The sequence below is a fragment of the Rhinichthys klamathensis genome, unplaced genomic scaffold, assembly GCF_029890125.1.
Source record: "Rhinichthys klamathensis goyatoka isolate OS25496 unplaced genomic scaffold, OSU_Roscu_1.1 h1tg000090l_1, whole genome shotgun sequence".
NCBI lineage: Eukaryota > Metazoa > Chordata > Actinopteri > Cypriniformes > Leuciscidae > Rhinichthys > Rhinichthys klamathensis.
The window spans coordinates 1,567,226-1,585,530 of record NW_026606629.1 but is presented as its reverse complement, the minus strand read 5'-3'; the positions used below and the strand labels follow the sequence as shown (position 1 = coordinate 1,585,530).

Here is an 18,305-nt window from a genome sequence, read left to right as displayed (position 1 = left end):
GACGGCCGGCTTCCTCAGCGCTGTCCTAAGCTGGCTGTTCGCTGTTCGACGGCGGCGGTGGCTTCTCTCTGATCCAGCGATGCGGAGAGCTCGCTGAAGAGTCGAAAAATCAGGGAAGTCAGCCTACAGCCCCTTCTTTTATACGCTAAGCCACGCCCATTCTGGCGGGCTGTGACGCTATGAAGGCGCGAGCGCCCTTCATTGGGCGTGACGTCACGCGGGGCTCACTGGTAGGCTGCAGCAGATGCCAGCAGGGCAGCCTATGAGCACGCGAGATGGCCTGCTCTAGGTCTGCTAGCTGCTGCACTGCGTTGACAATGAATACAAAATTAATGATAATTTTTTGGCTTCAATATCTCGAGAAGATGAATCTTTCCCGTAGCGTAAGCTAAACTTACGCAATACGAGAGAACCTCTCGTAAGAGAACCTGTTTTTGCAGGCACGTTTTCATAAATGACCTGTGTGGATTGGGGAGGGAACTTTGAAGTGCGACTGTTACAGTGTGTCTAGATCATACATCTAACTCGTTTTATTTTAAAAGATCTTGTTTTTAATTATATTTTCTTTTGAAACTCTTGGCTTGAATTAGTCGTGACAGTAGTTGAGATATTGAGCATCCTGAGCCACAGGCTAGTGGAAGCAGTTTCACAGACATCAGCAGAGTAGCGAACAGAACCGAGTGAATCTACCCAGCTATGAATTATGCACAGCCGGCAGAAAGCTCTAGAGAGGAAGAGCGGTCTAACACTCTTTAACACAGGGGCACAAGTGTGTAACACATCCCTGACAACTTTGGTTTCTGTGTGAAAATCATAGAAACTTACTACATACACCGTATGTGGATATTAAATCTACCAGATATTACTATGGATGGGGCAATAGGAAAAATACTCATATTTTATATTAAATATATCTCAACATTTATACACTTTTGTTCTGAAATTATTTAAAAGGGAATGAACTAAGAACTAAGACAGTAAAAAATAAGCAAGACATGTCTTCCTCACTGTTTCTCACCAAAGCAAGCATCAAGGAAAAAGTATATTTATTTTTAATTATTTTTATATGCAGACACATAATAGTATTATGGTGATAGTGATGGCACATAAACACAAGACACTTCTGTGAAGATATAAGGTTTGTTAACACTATATCGTTCAAATGTTTTGGCATCAGCATTTTATTGAATTTTTTTATAATATTATTATTCATCAGGGACGCATTAAATTGATCAAAAGTGACAAAGACATGTATAATGTAACAAAAAGATGTCTTGATGGCCAATACTTGGCTGAAAATGTGACACTGAAGACTGCTGAAAATGCAGCTTTACCAATACAGGAATGAATTGCATTTAAATAAGCGTTTGCAAATATTGCATAAGAGACTTTTCAAAAGCAAAAAAAAAAAACATCTTACCGACCTCAAACTTTTGAACAGTACTGTAAAAGAAAAATGAATAATGACAGGGACTTTGTAGACAATGTTTTGTAAAAGAGACATGTTCTTAACTTAGGTCATGTCTGGGTCATGCTTCAATAATCTTTACCAACTTGATAGATGAACTTACTGATGGAAATAATAAATAAATGAATCCATTTAGTCCTGGTGCTAAACTTGATGATGAACCAAAAGAAACTCAAGAAATCATCATTTTTGTTTGGGTGACTTTCAAGGTGATATAAGATAAGCACCAATGTATTGCGCTTTTTTTTTGCGATTTTTGATCAATTCACAACCATCAGCATATTGGCTATAGCATGAAAAAGGCCGATATAACAAACCGATGGTTTATAAAAAAAAATATATAAAAAAACAAATAAGTAAAAAAAGCTGCATATCAGACAGCACATGAATAGTGAATGGAATATATATATATATTTTTGTTATACGAGTCAAATGTTATTTGATCTCCAAAACCTGCTGCAACTCACAGTATCACGTCTTCCGTCGTGTCCCAAATACACTCTCACACAAAGACTTGATTCTTGACAATATGTCATCAAACATCATGGAGTTTCTAGTCGTCTTTTACACTGCACAGGTCGTGAAAATGCCTTGCACCTTTTAACTCACAAATGCGCACACTACACGAGTGATGGGCATATAATGCAATCTGGGACTGCATCTATCAAGTACACCACCAGTAGAAAGAAGTATCTTATGCTCACCAAGGCTGCATTTATTTTATTGAATAATAATCATGTGAAATATTGTTATTGTCTAGTAAATATTAATTTATTCCTGTGATGGTAAAGCTGAATTTTCAGCATCATTACTCCAGTCTTCAGTGTCACATGATCCTTCAGAAATCATTCTGATGCTCAAGAAACATTTCATTTTATTATCAATGTGAAAATCAGTTATGCAGATTCATATTTTTTTTTGGAAACTGTGATTCCTTTTTTTTAGGTTTCATTGATCAATAAAAAAATAAAATCTGCATTTATTTGAACAGAACAAGAACAGCATTTATTTAAAAAAAAAAAAAAAGTGTAACATTTTAAATGCCTTCGTCCCTTTTGATAAAGCTATCCTTGGATACTTGATGAATAAAAGTAATAATTTGTTAAAAAAAATTAAAGAAATCATGTTGACCCCAAACTAGGTGAAAAATCGAAAACAGCAATCTTAAGTCTTACCAAATAAAAAAATTAAACAAAAATGAAGTAAACAAAGATAAATTACAATATGTGTAAGGAAAATGAAGCCCATATTATGACCTTTTTTTTGCATTTATAACATAACTGTAGCACATTTTCTCCCCAATTCTCATGATTGTAATATGCACGTACAATAACAGCCTTATATTCATTTTGTATTACAGTAATTGTTGACTTGTACACTTAAAAATATAATAATACTTGAATAATAATTTAATAATAATTATGTTCTACAGACAGACACCTTCCAGCAATGAGAATTTGAATAGAAAAAGGATGTAATATATACCAAGCTCCCCCTAGATATCAACATCAGTGCCTGAAAACTTTCTATTGGTCGACCACATTGTATGTGTCTCTGTACCTGAGGGCTTGTCCTGGTTGGAGTTCAGTAGAGTTGGATCTGCTTTGTGCTTCAACAGCTGGCTCACAATGTGGGTCTGTAGGGATACAAACACACATCCATGACTTGAGAGGAACTCAAAGAGAATACTGAAATATGTAGGTCACATCTTAAAGACGGCTGCATCCTTCAGCTCTGAGTCTAATCTACAAGATCAGCTCTGCTCCTGCCTCCAGTGCCAAACATATGCCAACATCTCGCATGCGCACCCTCAGCAGTGTGTTCATTCGCTACTGCCTGCACACAGATATACAGACAGATTTATACACATTTCTTTACTTGTTTTTTTTATTCTGTTACTGTTCAACTGCTTGCTTTACACACACACACACACGGACATACTGTTCCAGGCACTATATCATAGTATTTCAGACTCAACATTGGAGTCATGCTGCAGAAGTGTGTGAGACTGTGTGTGCATACAAAGTATGATGTAAAAGGATGTTTGATGTATTATGTATGCGTGTGACCAGCTTTGGGGATAACTATGACAGAATAACTTGCAAGATGGCAGGTGACTTCATTCGAAATTAATCCTCATCCTTCCCTCGGGTCATTTTGAAAAATTGAGTGTTCATCAGAGGAGTAGTCCAATGACTTTTGTCGCACTTGAACCACGAATACAGCCCAAAAAAATGTAATGGATTCGAGGAGTTTTGTGGTTGAAATAAAAAAAAAAAAAGTAACAAATCCTTCCCTCACGGGTCAATTTGACGCCCATAGGAATGAATGGAATGTGAGGAATGCTTCAGTACACACAGAAAAACCTGAAAATGCTTAAAATGAAAAAATGTTAAAACTTTACCAAAACATTATTTTATAATGTCTACATGTGTATCTGAATGCATACTGAAGAAAAACTGACTTTAGGACCCAGCGGAACAAATAGAGCTATAAGGCCAATTTGCTCCAAATAGAGCTATAAGGCCATCTAGTGGCAAGAGTCATGAAATATCATGTTGGATTATTATTTTTTCCACAAGAGGTCGGCAAAGACACCCAATGTAAGATATTTTGAATTAAAAGGGTTATGCATGAAATTGTGAGTTATTTAAGTTGAAAGAATGTGAGGAATGTGCTTAAATGACTAAATCACTATGTATGTATTATTTATTGATCAAATCTAGTAATTTAAAAGGTTAATAAAATTAAAAAAATTTAATAAAAAAATCAACAAAAAAAATTGCATTGAAATGAAGTATCATTTTAGGGCTTTGTGTCATTTTGACTCGCAAGGGAAGGATGAGGGAATATTACAAGTAAAATCAAAATTGACATTGTAATTTTCCATCCAGTGACGAGGCAACATAAGGGTCAGTCTGGGACTGGCCAAGTCAGATGGACAGCTGGTCCAACCAATCAAATGAGACAAAAAAAAAATTGTTTTGTGGGAAATTAGAAAAATTGCATACATGCATACATGACGATAATAATTGCTCAAATACATGAATGAAGCTTTAAAACAAAAGTTTTATTCAAATTCTGAATTGATTATATATATATATATATATCGCCCTTTATAACCACTAAAAGCTGACACACTTAGTTCATCAAGATGACGTGATCTCAAGTTCTGTTATAATCTATAAAGCTGTCTACACTAAACAACAAATCTCGTTTACATAATGTCTACACTTTGTTGTGACGAGAATATTTTGCGAGCATGCAGAACTCAGAACCGAACAATTAAACACATCTGATTGGCCACTGCGTTCAAGAAATCAACAGATAAGTTTGTGAGTGGCTACACTGTTCAAAGCTGCAAAAACATGTTGTAGATAAAAACCTTGGCTTTGACACTCTCCAAAATGCAAACACAGATACGCTATTATTACAGACCAGCAGTTATGGGCAGATTTTCCCTCTAAAAGCAAACAGAAGCAGCAGCAGACAGTGGTTTGAGTGAGAAGATTCCAGCCTAGACTCAAGTCCATGGCCAGCCTTACACATGCTCCGCCTAGGGTTATTTATATTCATTTCTTGTTCTTATTCTGTTCATTGATTATTTTATTTCCGAATGGATTTTGTTGTTTTCATGAAACTGTAAACTGAGTGGAATCACTGTAGGCCAACAATGTTCTCCATTGTTTACTGCATGTACTGATACGTGTTTCCAGCTGTTAAGTTGGTGAATGATGATGCTCAAACTGAACAAACTGCAGCATGGCAGTTCTGCTGAGTCACACAACCATCTGCAGTGCTAATGACTCAATGTTTCTGTCTGTGTGTGTGTGTGTGTGTGTGTGTGTGTGTGTGTGTGTGTGTGTGTGTGTGTGTGTGTGTGTGTGTGTGTGTGTGTGTGTGTGTGTGTGTGTGTGTGTGTGTGTGAGAGAGAGAGACAGAGTGAGAGATTCTGCCCAGCTGCAATGAATTATGGATGTGGCCAGAGAAAACATCTCTCCAATTGTGTTTTGTGTGTGTGTTCGTGTGTGTGTGTGTGTGTGTGTGTGCGCGTGTTTCAGGTATACCTACGTTTTGGGGAAGTAATGTCCCCACAAAGATGCAATATCCAAAATACTTGTGGGGACATTTTGGTAACGCTTCCTTTTACAGTACAGTACTTACGTGTACTTACAGTGTACTTACCTAGAAAGTACTGGCTAATATATGGTAAGTACATGGGTTAGGGGTAGGTTCAGGGTTAGTACCTAGTTATTACCCAGTAATTATAATTACTATAATAAGTACATAGTAAGTACATGGGTAACAGGACTGTAAAAGGAAGCGTTACCGACATTTTTTGGTCCCTGTTAAGAAGTGTACTAACCAAAAACATTAAACTCACAAAAGAAACAGAGTGAGGAAAGAGGAAAAAGGAAATCAGAAATGTGTATGTAGCCAAGAGTGTCCTGAGGGACAAAAAGAACAAAGGAGAAGAAAGAAAATTCTCTTCATCAGCAACCTGAAACATTATCAAATATTTGACCATGTCAGCAGGTTCGTCCTTTCCTCCAGAAATCAATCTCCAAACACTGTTATTTCACTCATATAAAACACATTAGTTCTTGCATGTGATCCTCAAAGCTCGAGTCCATCTGGCTGGGAATTGGTAAGATCAATGCAATGTTGAAGTCTCATTAATCAGGAACAGGAAGGGAGGGTGATATAATGAACTGTATACAGTCTACGATAACTCTAATATCGATACATTCTACAGACCGTGAACAGCAGTGATATGACATCACAGCTAAACACAAGAAAGCACAGGGAATATTGCACATTATATATATATTTATTAAATTAAAACATTTGTTTGTGTACCAATGCAAAATAATGTAATATTTTTATATATTTAAAGGAATAATTACTACAAAAGAGACAGTTTGGCATGTAAATGCATACTTAAAATAACTAAAGAAAAGAAAATATATTAATTTTAGTGCTGGGCAACGATTAATCGCGATAAATCACGATTAATCACATCCAAAATAAAAGTTTCTCCCAGACGTTTACATTTCTGAACGTTTTATGAGACACGCATCAAGCTCATGCCAACTCGTGTCCCGCCTGGTAGATCAGCACGTTACAATTCAAATGTGCGCATCTACCACACACGCGGGATATCAGTTGTTCTGACTGGATCTCTTCCCAGATCGCCCCTACCGAACATTTTCGTCTAGTTTTTAATCGTTGACGAAAATGTCAATAGATTTTAAAAAATGTCTTAGTTTTTGCCATTCACAACTGGTTTTTATTTAGTTCTCATCTCGTTTCCGTCTTTGTACTTACTATAGTGTTAGCAGTGTTAATTTCATGTTGTTAATTAATATTACGCAATACTTAAAGCTGCAGTCCGTAGCTTTTTCCCTTTTTGTCGCCATCTCTGTTCGAAATCTGTAACTGCAGTGATTCGCGGAATTATTATCTTTACGTGGGTTGTAAATCGGCATGAAACAGCGCGGATGAACACAGTGTTTTGAGGCGAGTGGTGCTGTCAGTCACCGCGCTGTGTGGATACTGTCATACAGAATCACAGATTCACTTTTTGAAAGTTTGACCAACATAAGAATTTTCACCGGAAAATGTCTTCTGAACAAGTAAGTAACATCCATTTTTGTTCTGATCAACTAAGGGGGGAAAAGCATTCGACATGACAAGCGATCGTTAGATTTAATCAGCGCGATTTACAGCAACCGTGCAAATCATAGCCTACTTTGTTCTCAAATTGTTCATGTTAACAACATCAGCATTGCGTGACTAACGTTATTTAATGTGTTTTATGATTACCTGTGTAGTTCAGAATTCATATTCTCCATAATAGCTAAACGAGAAAGGCACAACAAAGGAAACTCCATAACTGTGTGAATTAAGAAAACGTACTGTTACACGATTGAACTATTGAAATGTCTTACTTGTTCAGCAGAAAAAGCTGTCTCTTCTTCCGTTTCGAACCCCTTCGGGAGTTCACGCACCTTTCAAAAGCCCCACCGATGTGTATCCTTGTGTTCGCATGAGACGGTTTCTTTCTCTTTCCACCTTAAATCCGAAGTACGAAGTCTTTTGGGTTTTATAACTGCTGAATCTCCAGTTGACACTGATGATTGTTGTTTGGATCTTTCTGGATGCCATAAGTTTAATCATGTAAAGTGCTGCGAGAAAAGCCTATACATCTCTACATCTCCTCACGCGCAGTATAGCCGGCTAGCCGAAACTCCTTTATGTGTACGGATGTGACGTAATGACATGCTCGAATTTCCCGCGAAAACCCACCAGTACCACTGGAATTAAAATCATTATTACAAGCTAACCGTTTTGAATCTAGCTATGGCAAGCAGATAGTTTTGAACACTGGCTGAAGATTTTTTTTTTTTAATAATTAATTTGGATTATTTTTAACTTAAAGTTACGGACAGCCGCTTTAAATATATAAATTACACTGTAAAAATGACACCAAAGTGCACTGATGGGCAGTAACGCGTTAGAAGTAACGCGTTACTGTAATCCAATTACTTTTTTCAAGTAACGAGTAAAGTAAGGGATTACAATTGCAAAAACAGTAATTAGATTACTGTTACTTCCCCGTAAGCAGGCTGCGTTACTGCGTTAGTTAACCGTCATTTTGTTTTGTGAGACTGTCTCGTGCCATAGTCGTGCGTAAGTGACAATGACGTATGAGCGCCGCGACGTCAGTGGTAAACACCGAAATGTGTAGTGTTGAACAAGAGACAACATGGAGCGCGGGAGAGAGACACGCGTTTGATTGGTCTCACACGCCACACCCCCGATTTCTCACGCTGAAGTGTCAACCCTGTCGGTCAACCCGGTTGCCTGAAAGATGAGTTTATCTATAGATCTACCTGTTGAGCCACTCGTGATCGACTAGTTATACCGCAAATTAGTTAAAATCTCCCGGAATCTAGAGCGAGTGTGCATGCGAGACAGAGACCGCGTAGCGCGTGCACCCGCAGAGAGGGAGAGCGAGCGAGAGACCTTGCGTGTGCAGAGAGCATCCTGATCTAGAAACAGGACCCCCCGTTGGAGAGTGTCAAAATTCCACCTCAAATCTGAGCAAGAACCTAGCAAGCCGTCACGTGAAACTTACTGAAAAAAACCCAGAATGACATGGCTGTTTTGGTAAACTCATTTTTACTCCTCTCTGCACTTTACTGTTAAAAGACGTAAGTGTTAATAATTTGGAATACAGTCAGGAGAGACTTTCATTTTAATTATGTTATTGCTGTATTTTATTTACATCTATTCGAATGAAGGATTTTACAAAAAATATATTTATTTTATATGCTGGAATATGCAGAAATATAAGTTAACAGAAGAAGGACTTTCTTTATTTCATTAAAATATGGTGGAATGTGCAGAAAATAGGTTTAAATGTTCATCAAAAGTCTGATGACTGTTGCATTTAATTAAATTTTTGCTTGATGCAATGTGCATAAAGTAAAAATATTGAAACTAATAAAACAAGTGTTTCATTTGATTAAATTTTAGATGATGGAATATGCAGAAAGAACAGAATTAGGCTGAAAGGTCTATTGCTTTATAGCGTATTCAGGTCGTGCATCATGTTTTTGAAAACTTAGTAAAGTAACTAGTAAAGTAACTAATTACTTTTGAAAATAAGTAATCAGTAAAGTAACTGGATTACTTTCTTGGAGAAGTAATCAGTAATCCGTAACTAATTACTATTTCCAAGTAACTTGACCAACACTGCCAAAGTGTAACAATTATTTCATGTATATCTTTCATTAAAGGGAGAATTACTGCAAGAAACAGTAACGAAACCTGAACAATCTAAAGAAAATAAATATATTATATTAATTTGTAATGCTATCCAAATGAATAAACAAAAGACTAAATTAAAATGTTAAAAATAAATGAATAATTTGTGTATTTGTATAGCAGTACAAATTAAGGCTATGTTTTTTTATGTAAATATTTAATTAAAGGAAGAATTACAGCAGGAGACAGTTTGGCATGTAAATACAAAAGAAAATAAGCATTATATTAATTGTGGTAATATAATAATAAACAATTGTAAAAATAGAATACATTAAAAAAGTAAAGTAAAAAGAATTACTGCAAGAGATAGTTTGGCATGTAGATACATTCCTAAAATAACTAAAAATAAATAATCAAGCCCTTGCAAAGCCGTGGTTTAGCCTTTTTGACTGGACATTGTGATTTCAATAAATGAATGTCCATAAGAAAATGAGTGCCATGTTATGATATGTACCTGCCCATATTTGGCAGCCAGATGTAAGGGTGTCCAGTAGTTGTTGTCAAACACCTGGACATCTGCACCGTTCTCCAGCAGCACTGACACCACCTCCTTATAACCACTGGCACTGGCGATGTGTAGCTGTAAACACAACATACAAACACAAGCATTTAACAGGTCATGTTTCGTTTGGCCAAAAGCCTTCCCATTCAAAATCACCATCTGCACATATTACGTTTAGAGATCAGTGAACAGTTACATATTTTGGGATTCATGTATTTTCTCACCAGCGTGACCCCGTCATCATTTTGTTGATTGACGCTGCCCCCGCTGCTGACCAGCTGCCTCAAGTCAGACATCATGGTGGATGAGCGCTGGGTCTTCATCTGGTGCATAGAGCTCATGTCCACTCCTAACATACACACAGACAGGTGTCAAAGTGAGAAGGACATCAGGACAGATGTCATATGACAGAGCTCTTATTCAGCAGTGTATGGGATCAGACAGGATGGGATATCTCTCTGCGTCCTCAGAGAGATATCCCAAGAACTACCTAAAGAGTAAGTACTAGTACCTAAAGAATAAGCACTAGTACCACATTAATAAGCACTAGTACCTAAAGAGTAAGCACTAGTACCAAATTAATAAGCACTAGTACATAAAGAGTAAGCACTAGTACCAAATTAATAAGCACTAGTACCTAAAGAGTAAGCACTAGTACCAAATTAATAAGCACTAGTACCTAAAGAATAAGCACTAATACCTAAAGAATAAGCACTAATACCTAGTTAATAAGCACAAGTACCTAAAGAGTAAGCACTAGTACCTAAAGAATAAGCACTAATACCTAAAGAATAAGCACTAGTAACTAGTTAATAAGCACAAGTACCTAAAGAGTAAGCACTAGTACCTAACGAATAAGCACTAGTACCCAACGAATAAGCACTAGTACCCAAAGAATAAGCACTAGTACCCAAATAATAAGCACTAGTACCTAAAGAATAAGCACTAGTACCCAAAGAATAAGCACTAGTAGCTAATGAATAAGCACTAGTAGCTAATGAATAAGTACTAGTACCTAATGGAATATATAATAGTATCTAAAAACTACATACTAGTAGCATGAAAATAGATACTAGTATGTTTTAAGGATCAAATGTTAAACCGGCTTGCCATTATCTGTCATGTCATACAGCGCCAGAGCTGTACTCATCAAACCAGTCACTGTTCTTTTCCAGACTGCTGAGTTTTGAGTTCTACACTCGAGTCAAATCCTCTGCTCTCCACCCAGATATAAAAGCTGCCGTCAGTTAATAAAGACTTGACGGATGAACTCGTGGTCCGACTGAACTCATGTCATGTCAAAAGTGAAATGACTTTTCAGTTTTATGGACATCGGCATCTTTGATATTACTTTGGTCACGGTCACTATGATTACTGGTAGAGAATACAGGCTTGACTTCCATTGCAAGTTCGTAGCAAAACGCTACTGTAAGTTGCTGTTTGAACCGGACATTACGAGACATGTAAAATGCAGTTGTCAAAAATCCAATTTTCTCAAAAACTGACAGTGTGAAGTAGCCTATTAGACAAAGTATAAGACCAGCAGTAACTGAAGATGAGAGTTGTCTGTGGAAGGCCATCCTGAGAGTCTTGACTGATAAATTTAATGATAAATGAGATCTCTGACAGCAGCCCAGAAACACGTGTCTGTTTCTCTGGCTCTGATTGATTTGCAAGCTGAAGTAACTCTTACTACACCCACTGTGTGAGCTGACAGAATAGATGACTGTTAACTTACAACATGGCTGAGCCGTATGACGTTATATACCGCGCAAATGTAGAAACAGAAGTCAGTCGGTAGAAAAATATGTGGGCTGTTATTAGTGGGCAGGACTGCTTTATGTTATTTCATGGGGTCAACTGAAAATGATTGAAAAACACTGTATTAAAATATCTGTATCCTATAATATAACCAATGCATGCATAAAGGAGAGAAGGAAAAGAAACAGAGCAAACAATTTAATCTCTAAATTAATCATTTATTGTTGTTTTCTACAACTAGTCCATAGTTACATCAGGAATATTCTGAATTCACAATTTTGTATTAATTTAATTTAATTTAATTTAATATTTAATTTAATTTAATCTGTAAACATTATATGAAATTTGAAACTGAAAGAGAAAACGGATGAAAAGAAATTAAATTATTTATTTTATTTTATTTCTTTAAATGAATGAATATACACTCACCGGCCACTTTATTAGGTACACCTGTCCAACTGCTCGTTAACACTTAATTTCTAAGCAGCCAATCACATGGCGGCAACTCAGTGCATTTAGGCATGTAGACATGGTCAAGACAATCTCCTGCAGTTCAAACCGAGCATCAGTATGGGGAAGAAAGTTGATTTGAGTGACTTTGAACGTGGCATGATTGTTGGTGCCAGAAGGGCTGGTCTGAGTATTTCAGAAACTGCTAATCTACTGGGATTTTCACGCACAACCATCTCTAGGGTTTACAGAGAATGGTCCGAAAAAGAAAAAACATCCAGTGAGCGGCAGTTCTGTGGGCGGAAATGCCTTGTTGATGCCAGAGGTCAGAGGAGAATGGCCAGACTGGTTCGAGCTGATAGAAGGGCAACAGTGACTGAAATAACCACTCGTTACAACCGAGGTATGCAGCAAAGCATTTGTGAAGCCACAACACGCACAACCTTGAGGCGGATGGGCTACAACAGCAGAAGACTCCACCGGGTACCACTCATCTCCACTACAAATAGGAAAAAGAGGCTACAATTTGCAAGAGCTCACCAAAATTGAACAGTTGAAGACTGGAAAAATGTTGCCTGGTCTGATGAGTCTCGATTTCTGTTGAGACATTCAGATGTTAGAGTCAGAATTTGGCGTAAACAGAATGAGAACATGGAACCATCATGCCTTGTTACCACTGTGCAGGCTGGTGGTGGTGGTGTAATGGTGTGGGGGATGTTTTCCTGGCACACTTTAGGCCCCTTAGTGCCAATTGGGCATCGTTTAAATGCCACGGCCTACCTGAGCATTGTTTCTGACCATGTCCATCCCTTTATGGCCACCATGTACCCATCCTCTGATGGCTACTTCCACCATGTCACAAAGCTCTAATCATTTCAAATTGGTTTCTTGAACATGACAATGAGTTCACTGTACTAAAATGGCCTCCACAGTCACCAGATCTCAACCCAATAGAGCATCTTTGGGATGTGGTGGAACGGGAGATTCGCATCATGGATGTGCAGCCGACAAATCTGCGGCAACTGTGTGATGCAATCATGCCAATATGGACCAAACTCCCTGAGGAATGCTTCCAGCACCTTGTTGAATCTATGCCACGAAGAATTGAGGCAGTTCTAATAAAGTGGCCGGTGAGTGTATGTTTATTCAGCAAGAATACATTAAATTGATCAAAAGTGACAGTAAAGACTTTTATAATGTTACAAAATATTTACATTTTAAATAAATTATTTCTTTTGAACTTTTTATTCATCAAAGAATACTTAGAAAAAAAGTATTGTACTTTCCACAAAAATATTAAGCAGCACGAATAATAATACATGTATTTTGAGCACCAAATCATCACTTTAGAATAATTTCTGAAGGATCATGTGACACTAAACTGACTGGAGTAATGATGCTGAAAATTCAGCTATGAAATACAGTAAATAACTGTTCTCTACTGTATTTTTGATCAAATAAATGCAGCCTTGGTGAACAAAAGAGACTTATTTTAAAAACATCTTACCGACCCCAAACGTTTGCGTTTACGTTCATATATGTTCACCAAATCACCAACTCCTAGTTATGCATGTATGCAGTCATACAAAACTGGCAAATAAGGAACTAAATGAATAAATGACCCTACCATTCTCCTCCAGGTGTCTGATGAGGATGTAGCTGGTTTCCGTCCCCTCAGTGGCGTAGTCAAGTGGAATGTTCCCGTTCACATCCTGCAGGAGCACGTTGACTCCAGTCTTCAGAAGAGGTGTGATGGAGAAGGGGGAAGGGGAGATGGCAGTCAGATAAAGCAAAACAAGACATAAACAAATCGAGTCCCTCTCGCCCCATTCATCAGTCTGCAATCGATGATAAACTACGGCCAATTATCACACTTTCCCAGCATTCCCCAGGCACCCGAGCTCAGGGATGAGCTACATCAACCGAAAACAGAGCGTTAACTAACTCATTAAGATAGGGGCAGGTTAATAGGGTCTACGGTGCGGTGTTGAGTGTCTGGGTGGCAGGGGGTGATGTGATTTATGAGGGTCTGCTCTCTAGAGACTCCAGACAGCGATAAGACTCTTTACGAGCCGAAAGCATGACACAGGGTTAAGGCTTTTGAGCATGTGGAAATTCTATGGATACTTATGGTCTGAAAATGATGCCGACATCATCATAAACAAACAAAAGAGAGCTGGGTGAAGAAAGGGGCTTCACTGTCATGAAACAAAGCTATCTAATATAAAATATTGGTGTGGCTGTGGCATTTAGTCCTTGTCTGTTAGCTTTAATGTAACCTGTACAGTTTGTATGTATAAATATGTAAAAATGTAACACATAAGTAAAATTTACAGTCTCTTCTGGAAAAACTGAATACAAACCATGAATCACTCATATTACATTCAGGAGCATATATCCAATGTTTGGTCCAGTCTGTAGTTGTCCAAAGTGTAGTCCAACAACCAAGACTGTTGGTTAATATGTCTAATCCATATTTCTTGTTTCAAGTAAGGGATAATGTACATCCAGCTGGTTGTTATCTCAGAATAAACCCTGACAGGGTGATCTGGATCATGGTCTTGCATCAGCCTGAAAGAGTTTATTGTGAGATAACAACCAGCTGGATGTACATTATCCCACTTATTACATGGCTACTTGCCACATAAGTAAATAACTAGACATGAAATATTGATTAGCTATTTAAACACAAAGCTTCTGAAGAGAAAACAGTTACTAGCGAGCTGCAAGTTCAAACTAGATGGACATGTAAGGGAAACAGTACATAGCGTTTCATACTTGTCAAGCTATTTGATGGAGTCTTTAACTATAGGTCTGTTAAATGACTTAAACATAAATGTAAGTGCCACTAATGCAGGTAAGAGCCAAAAAATGATTCCAAAGACCATATTAGCACTGCACTAAACAGAGAGAGAGAGAGAGAGAGAGAGAGAGAGAGAGAGAGAGAGAGAGAGAGAGAGAGAGAGAGAGAGAGAGAGAGAGAGAGAGAGAGAGAGAGAGAGAGAGAGAGAGAGAGATAGAGAGAGAGAGAGAGAGAGAGAGAGAGATAGAGAGAGAGATGAGGAGGATGGCATGACATTTAAAATACAAAACTAAACTTCAGTGGATTTACAACTCTCTCTCATAATGGCCCGTGTGTAATTAAAGCAGCAAATGGCACGTCTCCATCTGACTGGCTGGAGCATAAAGGCGTTGTGACAAAGATGCAGCTTATTGTCTCTTTTCCCAGCATGCCTTTCAAATCCAGCCATCAGCACATTTAGACTGGGGAGGTTGTGTCAATCACGCACTGAGGTTAGCACTAGGTTAATGAATGTATTAATTAACATTAACTATCAGCAGCTCCTTTGTCTGCATTTATGAGCGATGGCTTTTTAGGATACGCCCAACCCCACATAATTGTCCCCATAATGTAGGGTTTACCAGACCACACACACACACACACACACAAAGCTCCAGAGAGCACGGACGGATCTGGCATTGTGTCACAGGATTGTGTCATGACCTCTTCCCTGAGATCTCACACACACTACACCACAGTCATCCAACTCACTGGGGACGCATGAGGACATGGTGTGTGTGTGTGTGTGTAAGTGTTTGCACTAGTGGTGATTCATCGATCCGTCTGGCGTGGAACTGTTATTGAATAAGATGTGAATGGTTAAAGCAGGAGCATGTGTGAATTGATTAGGTGGGGTCAATGTGAAGTCTCGTTGGTGGTGATGAGTGTGTGTGTGTGTGTGTGTGTGTGTGTGTGCTGCCCTTCACACTGAGAGAAGAGGTGATGAAGCTGTCAGCATTGCGTCCTCTGATCGACAGAATGCAGAATCCTCTGTGGCAAACAAAGACCTAATCATGTGACAACTAAACTGTTTATAAATGTGTTTTTTAAAAGGCAGCAGTACATGGGAATAGAATTGAATATTTTGAGGTCAGTAAGATAGCAAAAACAGTTAAACATTTTTAAATTTAAAACAATTTATTTCTGATGTAAAGCTGAATTTTTAGCATCATTACTCCCGTCTTCAGTCACATGATCCTTCAGAAATCAATTTGATTTGATACCGTTCAAATGAATTTTTATTCTTCCCCAATGCAATGCATCTTAACTGAAAATAAATACATAATCAAAAAAAACAAGTAAATAGTTCTGACCCAACTTTTGAATGGTATATTTCAATTAAATTAAATTATAAAATGCATTTTTATATTGTTTTATTAATATTTATGCCAAACCTTGGTCTGTTCCAGGTGCAACCATAAGAAAACCATAGTGTTCTGCATGAGCAGGACATACACTGACCTGGTCTACAGGACTGTATTGCACACGGCTGTGTCTAGCAGCAGGACTTAATAGAGTACTACTGATCTACAGCGATCATCATGCGTTAGACAGCAGGTCATAAAATATCACATAAGTGTCATACCTCTGCAGTACTCACACTTGAGGGGTTAACAAGCTGGCCTCTGGGACTCGTTCAAAATCTATTTTTCGCTATGATGGATAATAGTAATTAATTTACCCCGATGGAAAAGCTTTCAAATTATTATTTTTTGGAATAAGCGTTAATATGCAACAGTGCTTTGACTTGCGTCACGTTGCGTATTGATCTACTCCGACCCCTCAGTCTCCACATCATTTCCTTCCATTCACTTTTAGAGATATTTTGATGTAAACAAGGTAACAAGGAGGAGCTGAGGGCAAGGTTATTATAGTTTTGCATTTTTAAATTTGTTTTTATTTTAATTACTTTAAATTTCAGTTTAGTTTTAATTAGTTGCATTAATGGTTTTGTTCGTTTTAGTTTAGGTTTTATTTTGTGAACACATTTCTATTTAGTTTGTATATATTTAGTTTCAGTTAAGTTTGAGTAATTCTAGTTTAGCAGAGCTAACAGAACACTTCCAGTGTAGACCAAAGCAAGACGTTTTCATTTTTGCACAGATTACAGTTAACGCTTGTGCAGACATCTTAATAATAGAAATAAAATAATGGTTTGAGATTGAACGAAGAATCAAATAAATGCAACTTAAAAGTATAAAAATATGCAAGTACGAAAATGTTTTTTGACCAATAGTTTTAGTCTTAGTTTCAGTTTTCCCTACAATAACCCTACCCTATACCCATCACAGACAAACAACAACAACAACAACAACAACAAAAAACATCACATAATATGATTTATACTGCAAGTTTTTTTTCCTCATGGAGACAGGGCATAGCATAGTGTATACCTGAATCACACACTCACTCACACACACGAGTTCAGCTCAGGTGTGCTTCAGAGGCCACAGTAACTGAACCTGACAGTACAGAAGACTGCAGAGAGATGAACTACAAATCATGTCAACAAAGCAGAAAGAGATGAAACATCCTCCCGGGAAAGTGAAAAAAAATAAAAAAAAATAACTGTAGACACTTTCCTCTGACTGCACCAGGAAACAAGGACAATCACGTAACGTAATTACATCTAATCTGCATGATGATGACTGCCTGCGTCTCATTACAGGGCTTTGAGCACAGGCTTAATTGCCTTTGTTCAATTTAATCTGTTATGATAATAGGCTAATAGCAATGAAAGTAAATAAGAACGCAGCTAACTTTCGAGCAGACTTGGAAAACTTCAGAACATCTGCATGGTTCACTGGTGTGAATTCGACATCTTTTACCTTGAAACCATTCTTCTTGCACCGTAAACAAGTGTAATTATGACCACTGTCCACCTCTCACTGACCGTTACAAGCAAAAAGAGCCCGTTAGAATTAGTGGTACTGTGTACACACTGGGTGTGATGTGACATAACGCATACGGTCAACAACGATAAACTGATGCCTTGTTCTATTACTGACATATTCATGTTTTGCACTACTTCCAGCAACCATATTGAACCATATTGAAAGTTCACTTTGACGAACTTGACGAAATTTTGTGTGAGGACAAAAGATTTTTCCCACGTAGATTTCAGAACTGGGAATTGGGAAACAGTTCCATTTCTGCTGTTCCATAAGCGCTACCTACTGGCATACACTGGATTTACAGATTCATTCAGTCAGTCTGACGTTTGAATCTGTAAATCCCCCCCCCCCCCCCCCCCCCTAGCTAATGAACCCTTACCTAATGCAGTTCTCTTACCTAAATGAAATAACAGATGAGACTGAGATTGGCAGCCTAACATAGTGCCTCCTAAATCCTGACTCTGACTAATCCCAAAAAATAGGTCGTCATGGTCTAGTTTTGGAAGCAGGATGCAGTAAAATATGGAGGAAGGAACGCGAGAGATGCAGAGGCAG

The 18,305-nt window shown here is 37.9% G+C and overlaps 1 protein-coding gene across 7 annotated transcripts in view; it reads right to left on the bottom strand.

The window, feature by feature from the left end:
- Positions 1-18,305, bottom strand: part of myo16 (myosin XVI) — a 265,694-nt gene that overhangs the window by 122,495 nt on the left and 124,894 nt on the right. For all 7 annotated transcript variants that reach the window (XM_056251798.1, XM_056251799.1, XM_056251802.1 and 4 more), the window contains exons 5-8: positions 13,642-13,750; positions 10,028-10,152; positions 9,756-9,881; positions 3,029-3,104 (exon numbers count right to left, since the gene is read on the bottom strand). In XM_056251798.1, the coding sequence (XP_056107773.1) occupies positions 3,029-3,104; positions 9,756-9,881; positions 10,028-10,152; positions 13,642-13,750 (436 nt within the window). The remainder of the gene's footprint in view (positions 1-3,028; positions 3,105-9,755; positions 9,882-10,027; positions 10,153-13,641; positions 13,751-18,305) is intronic.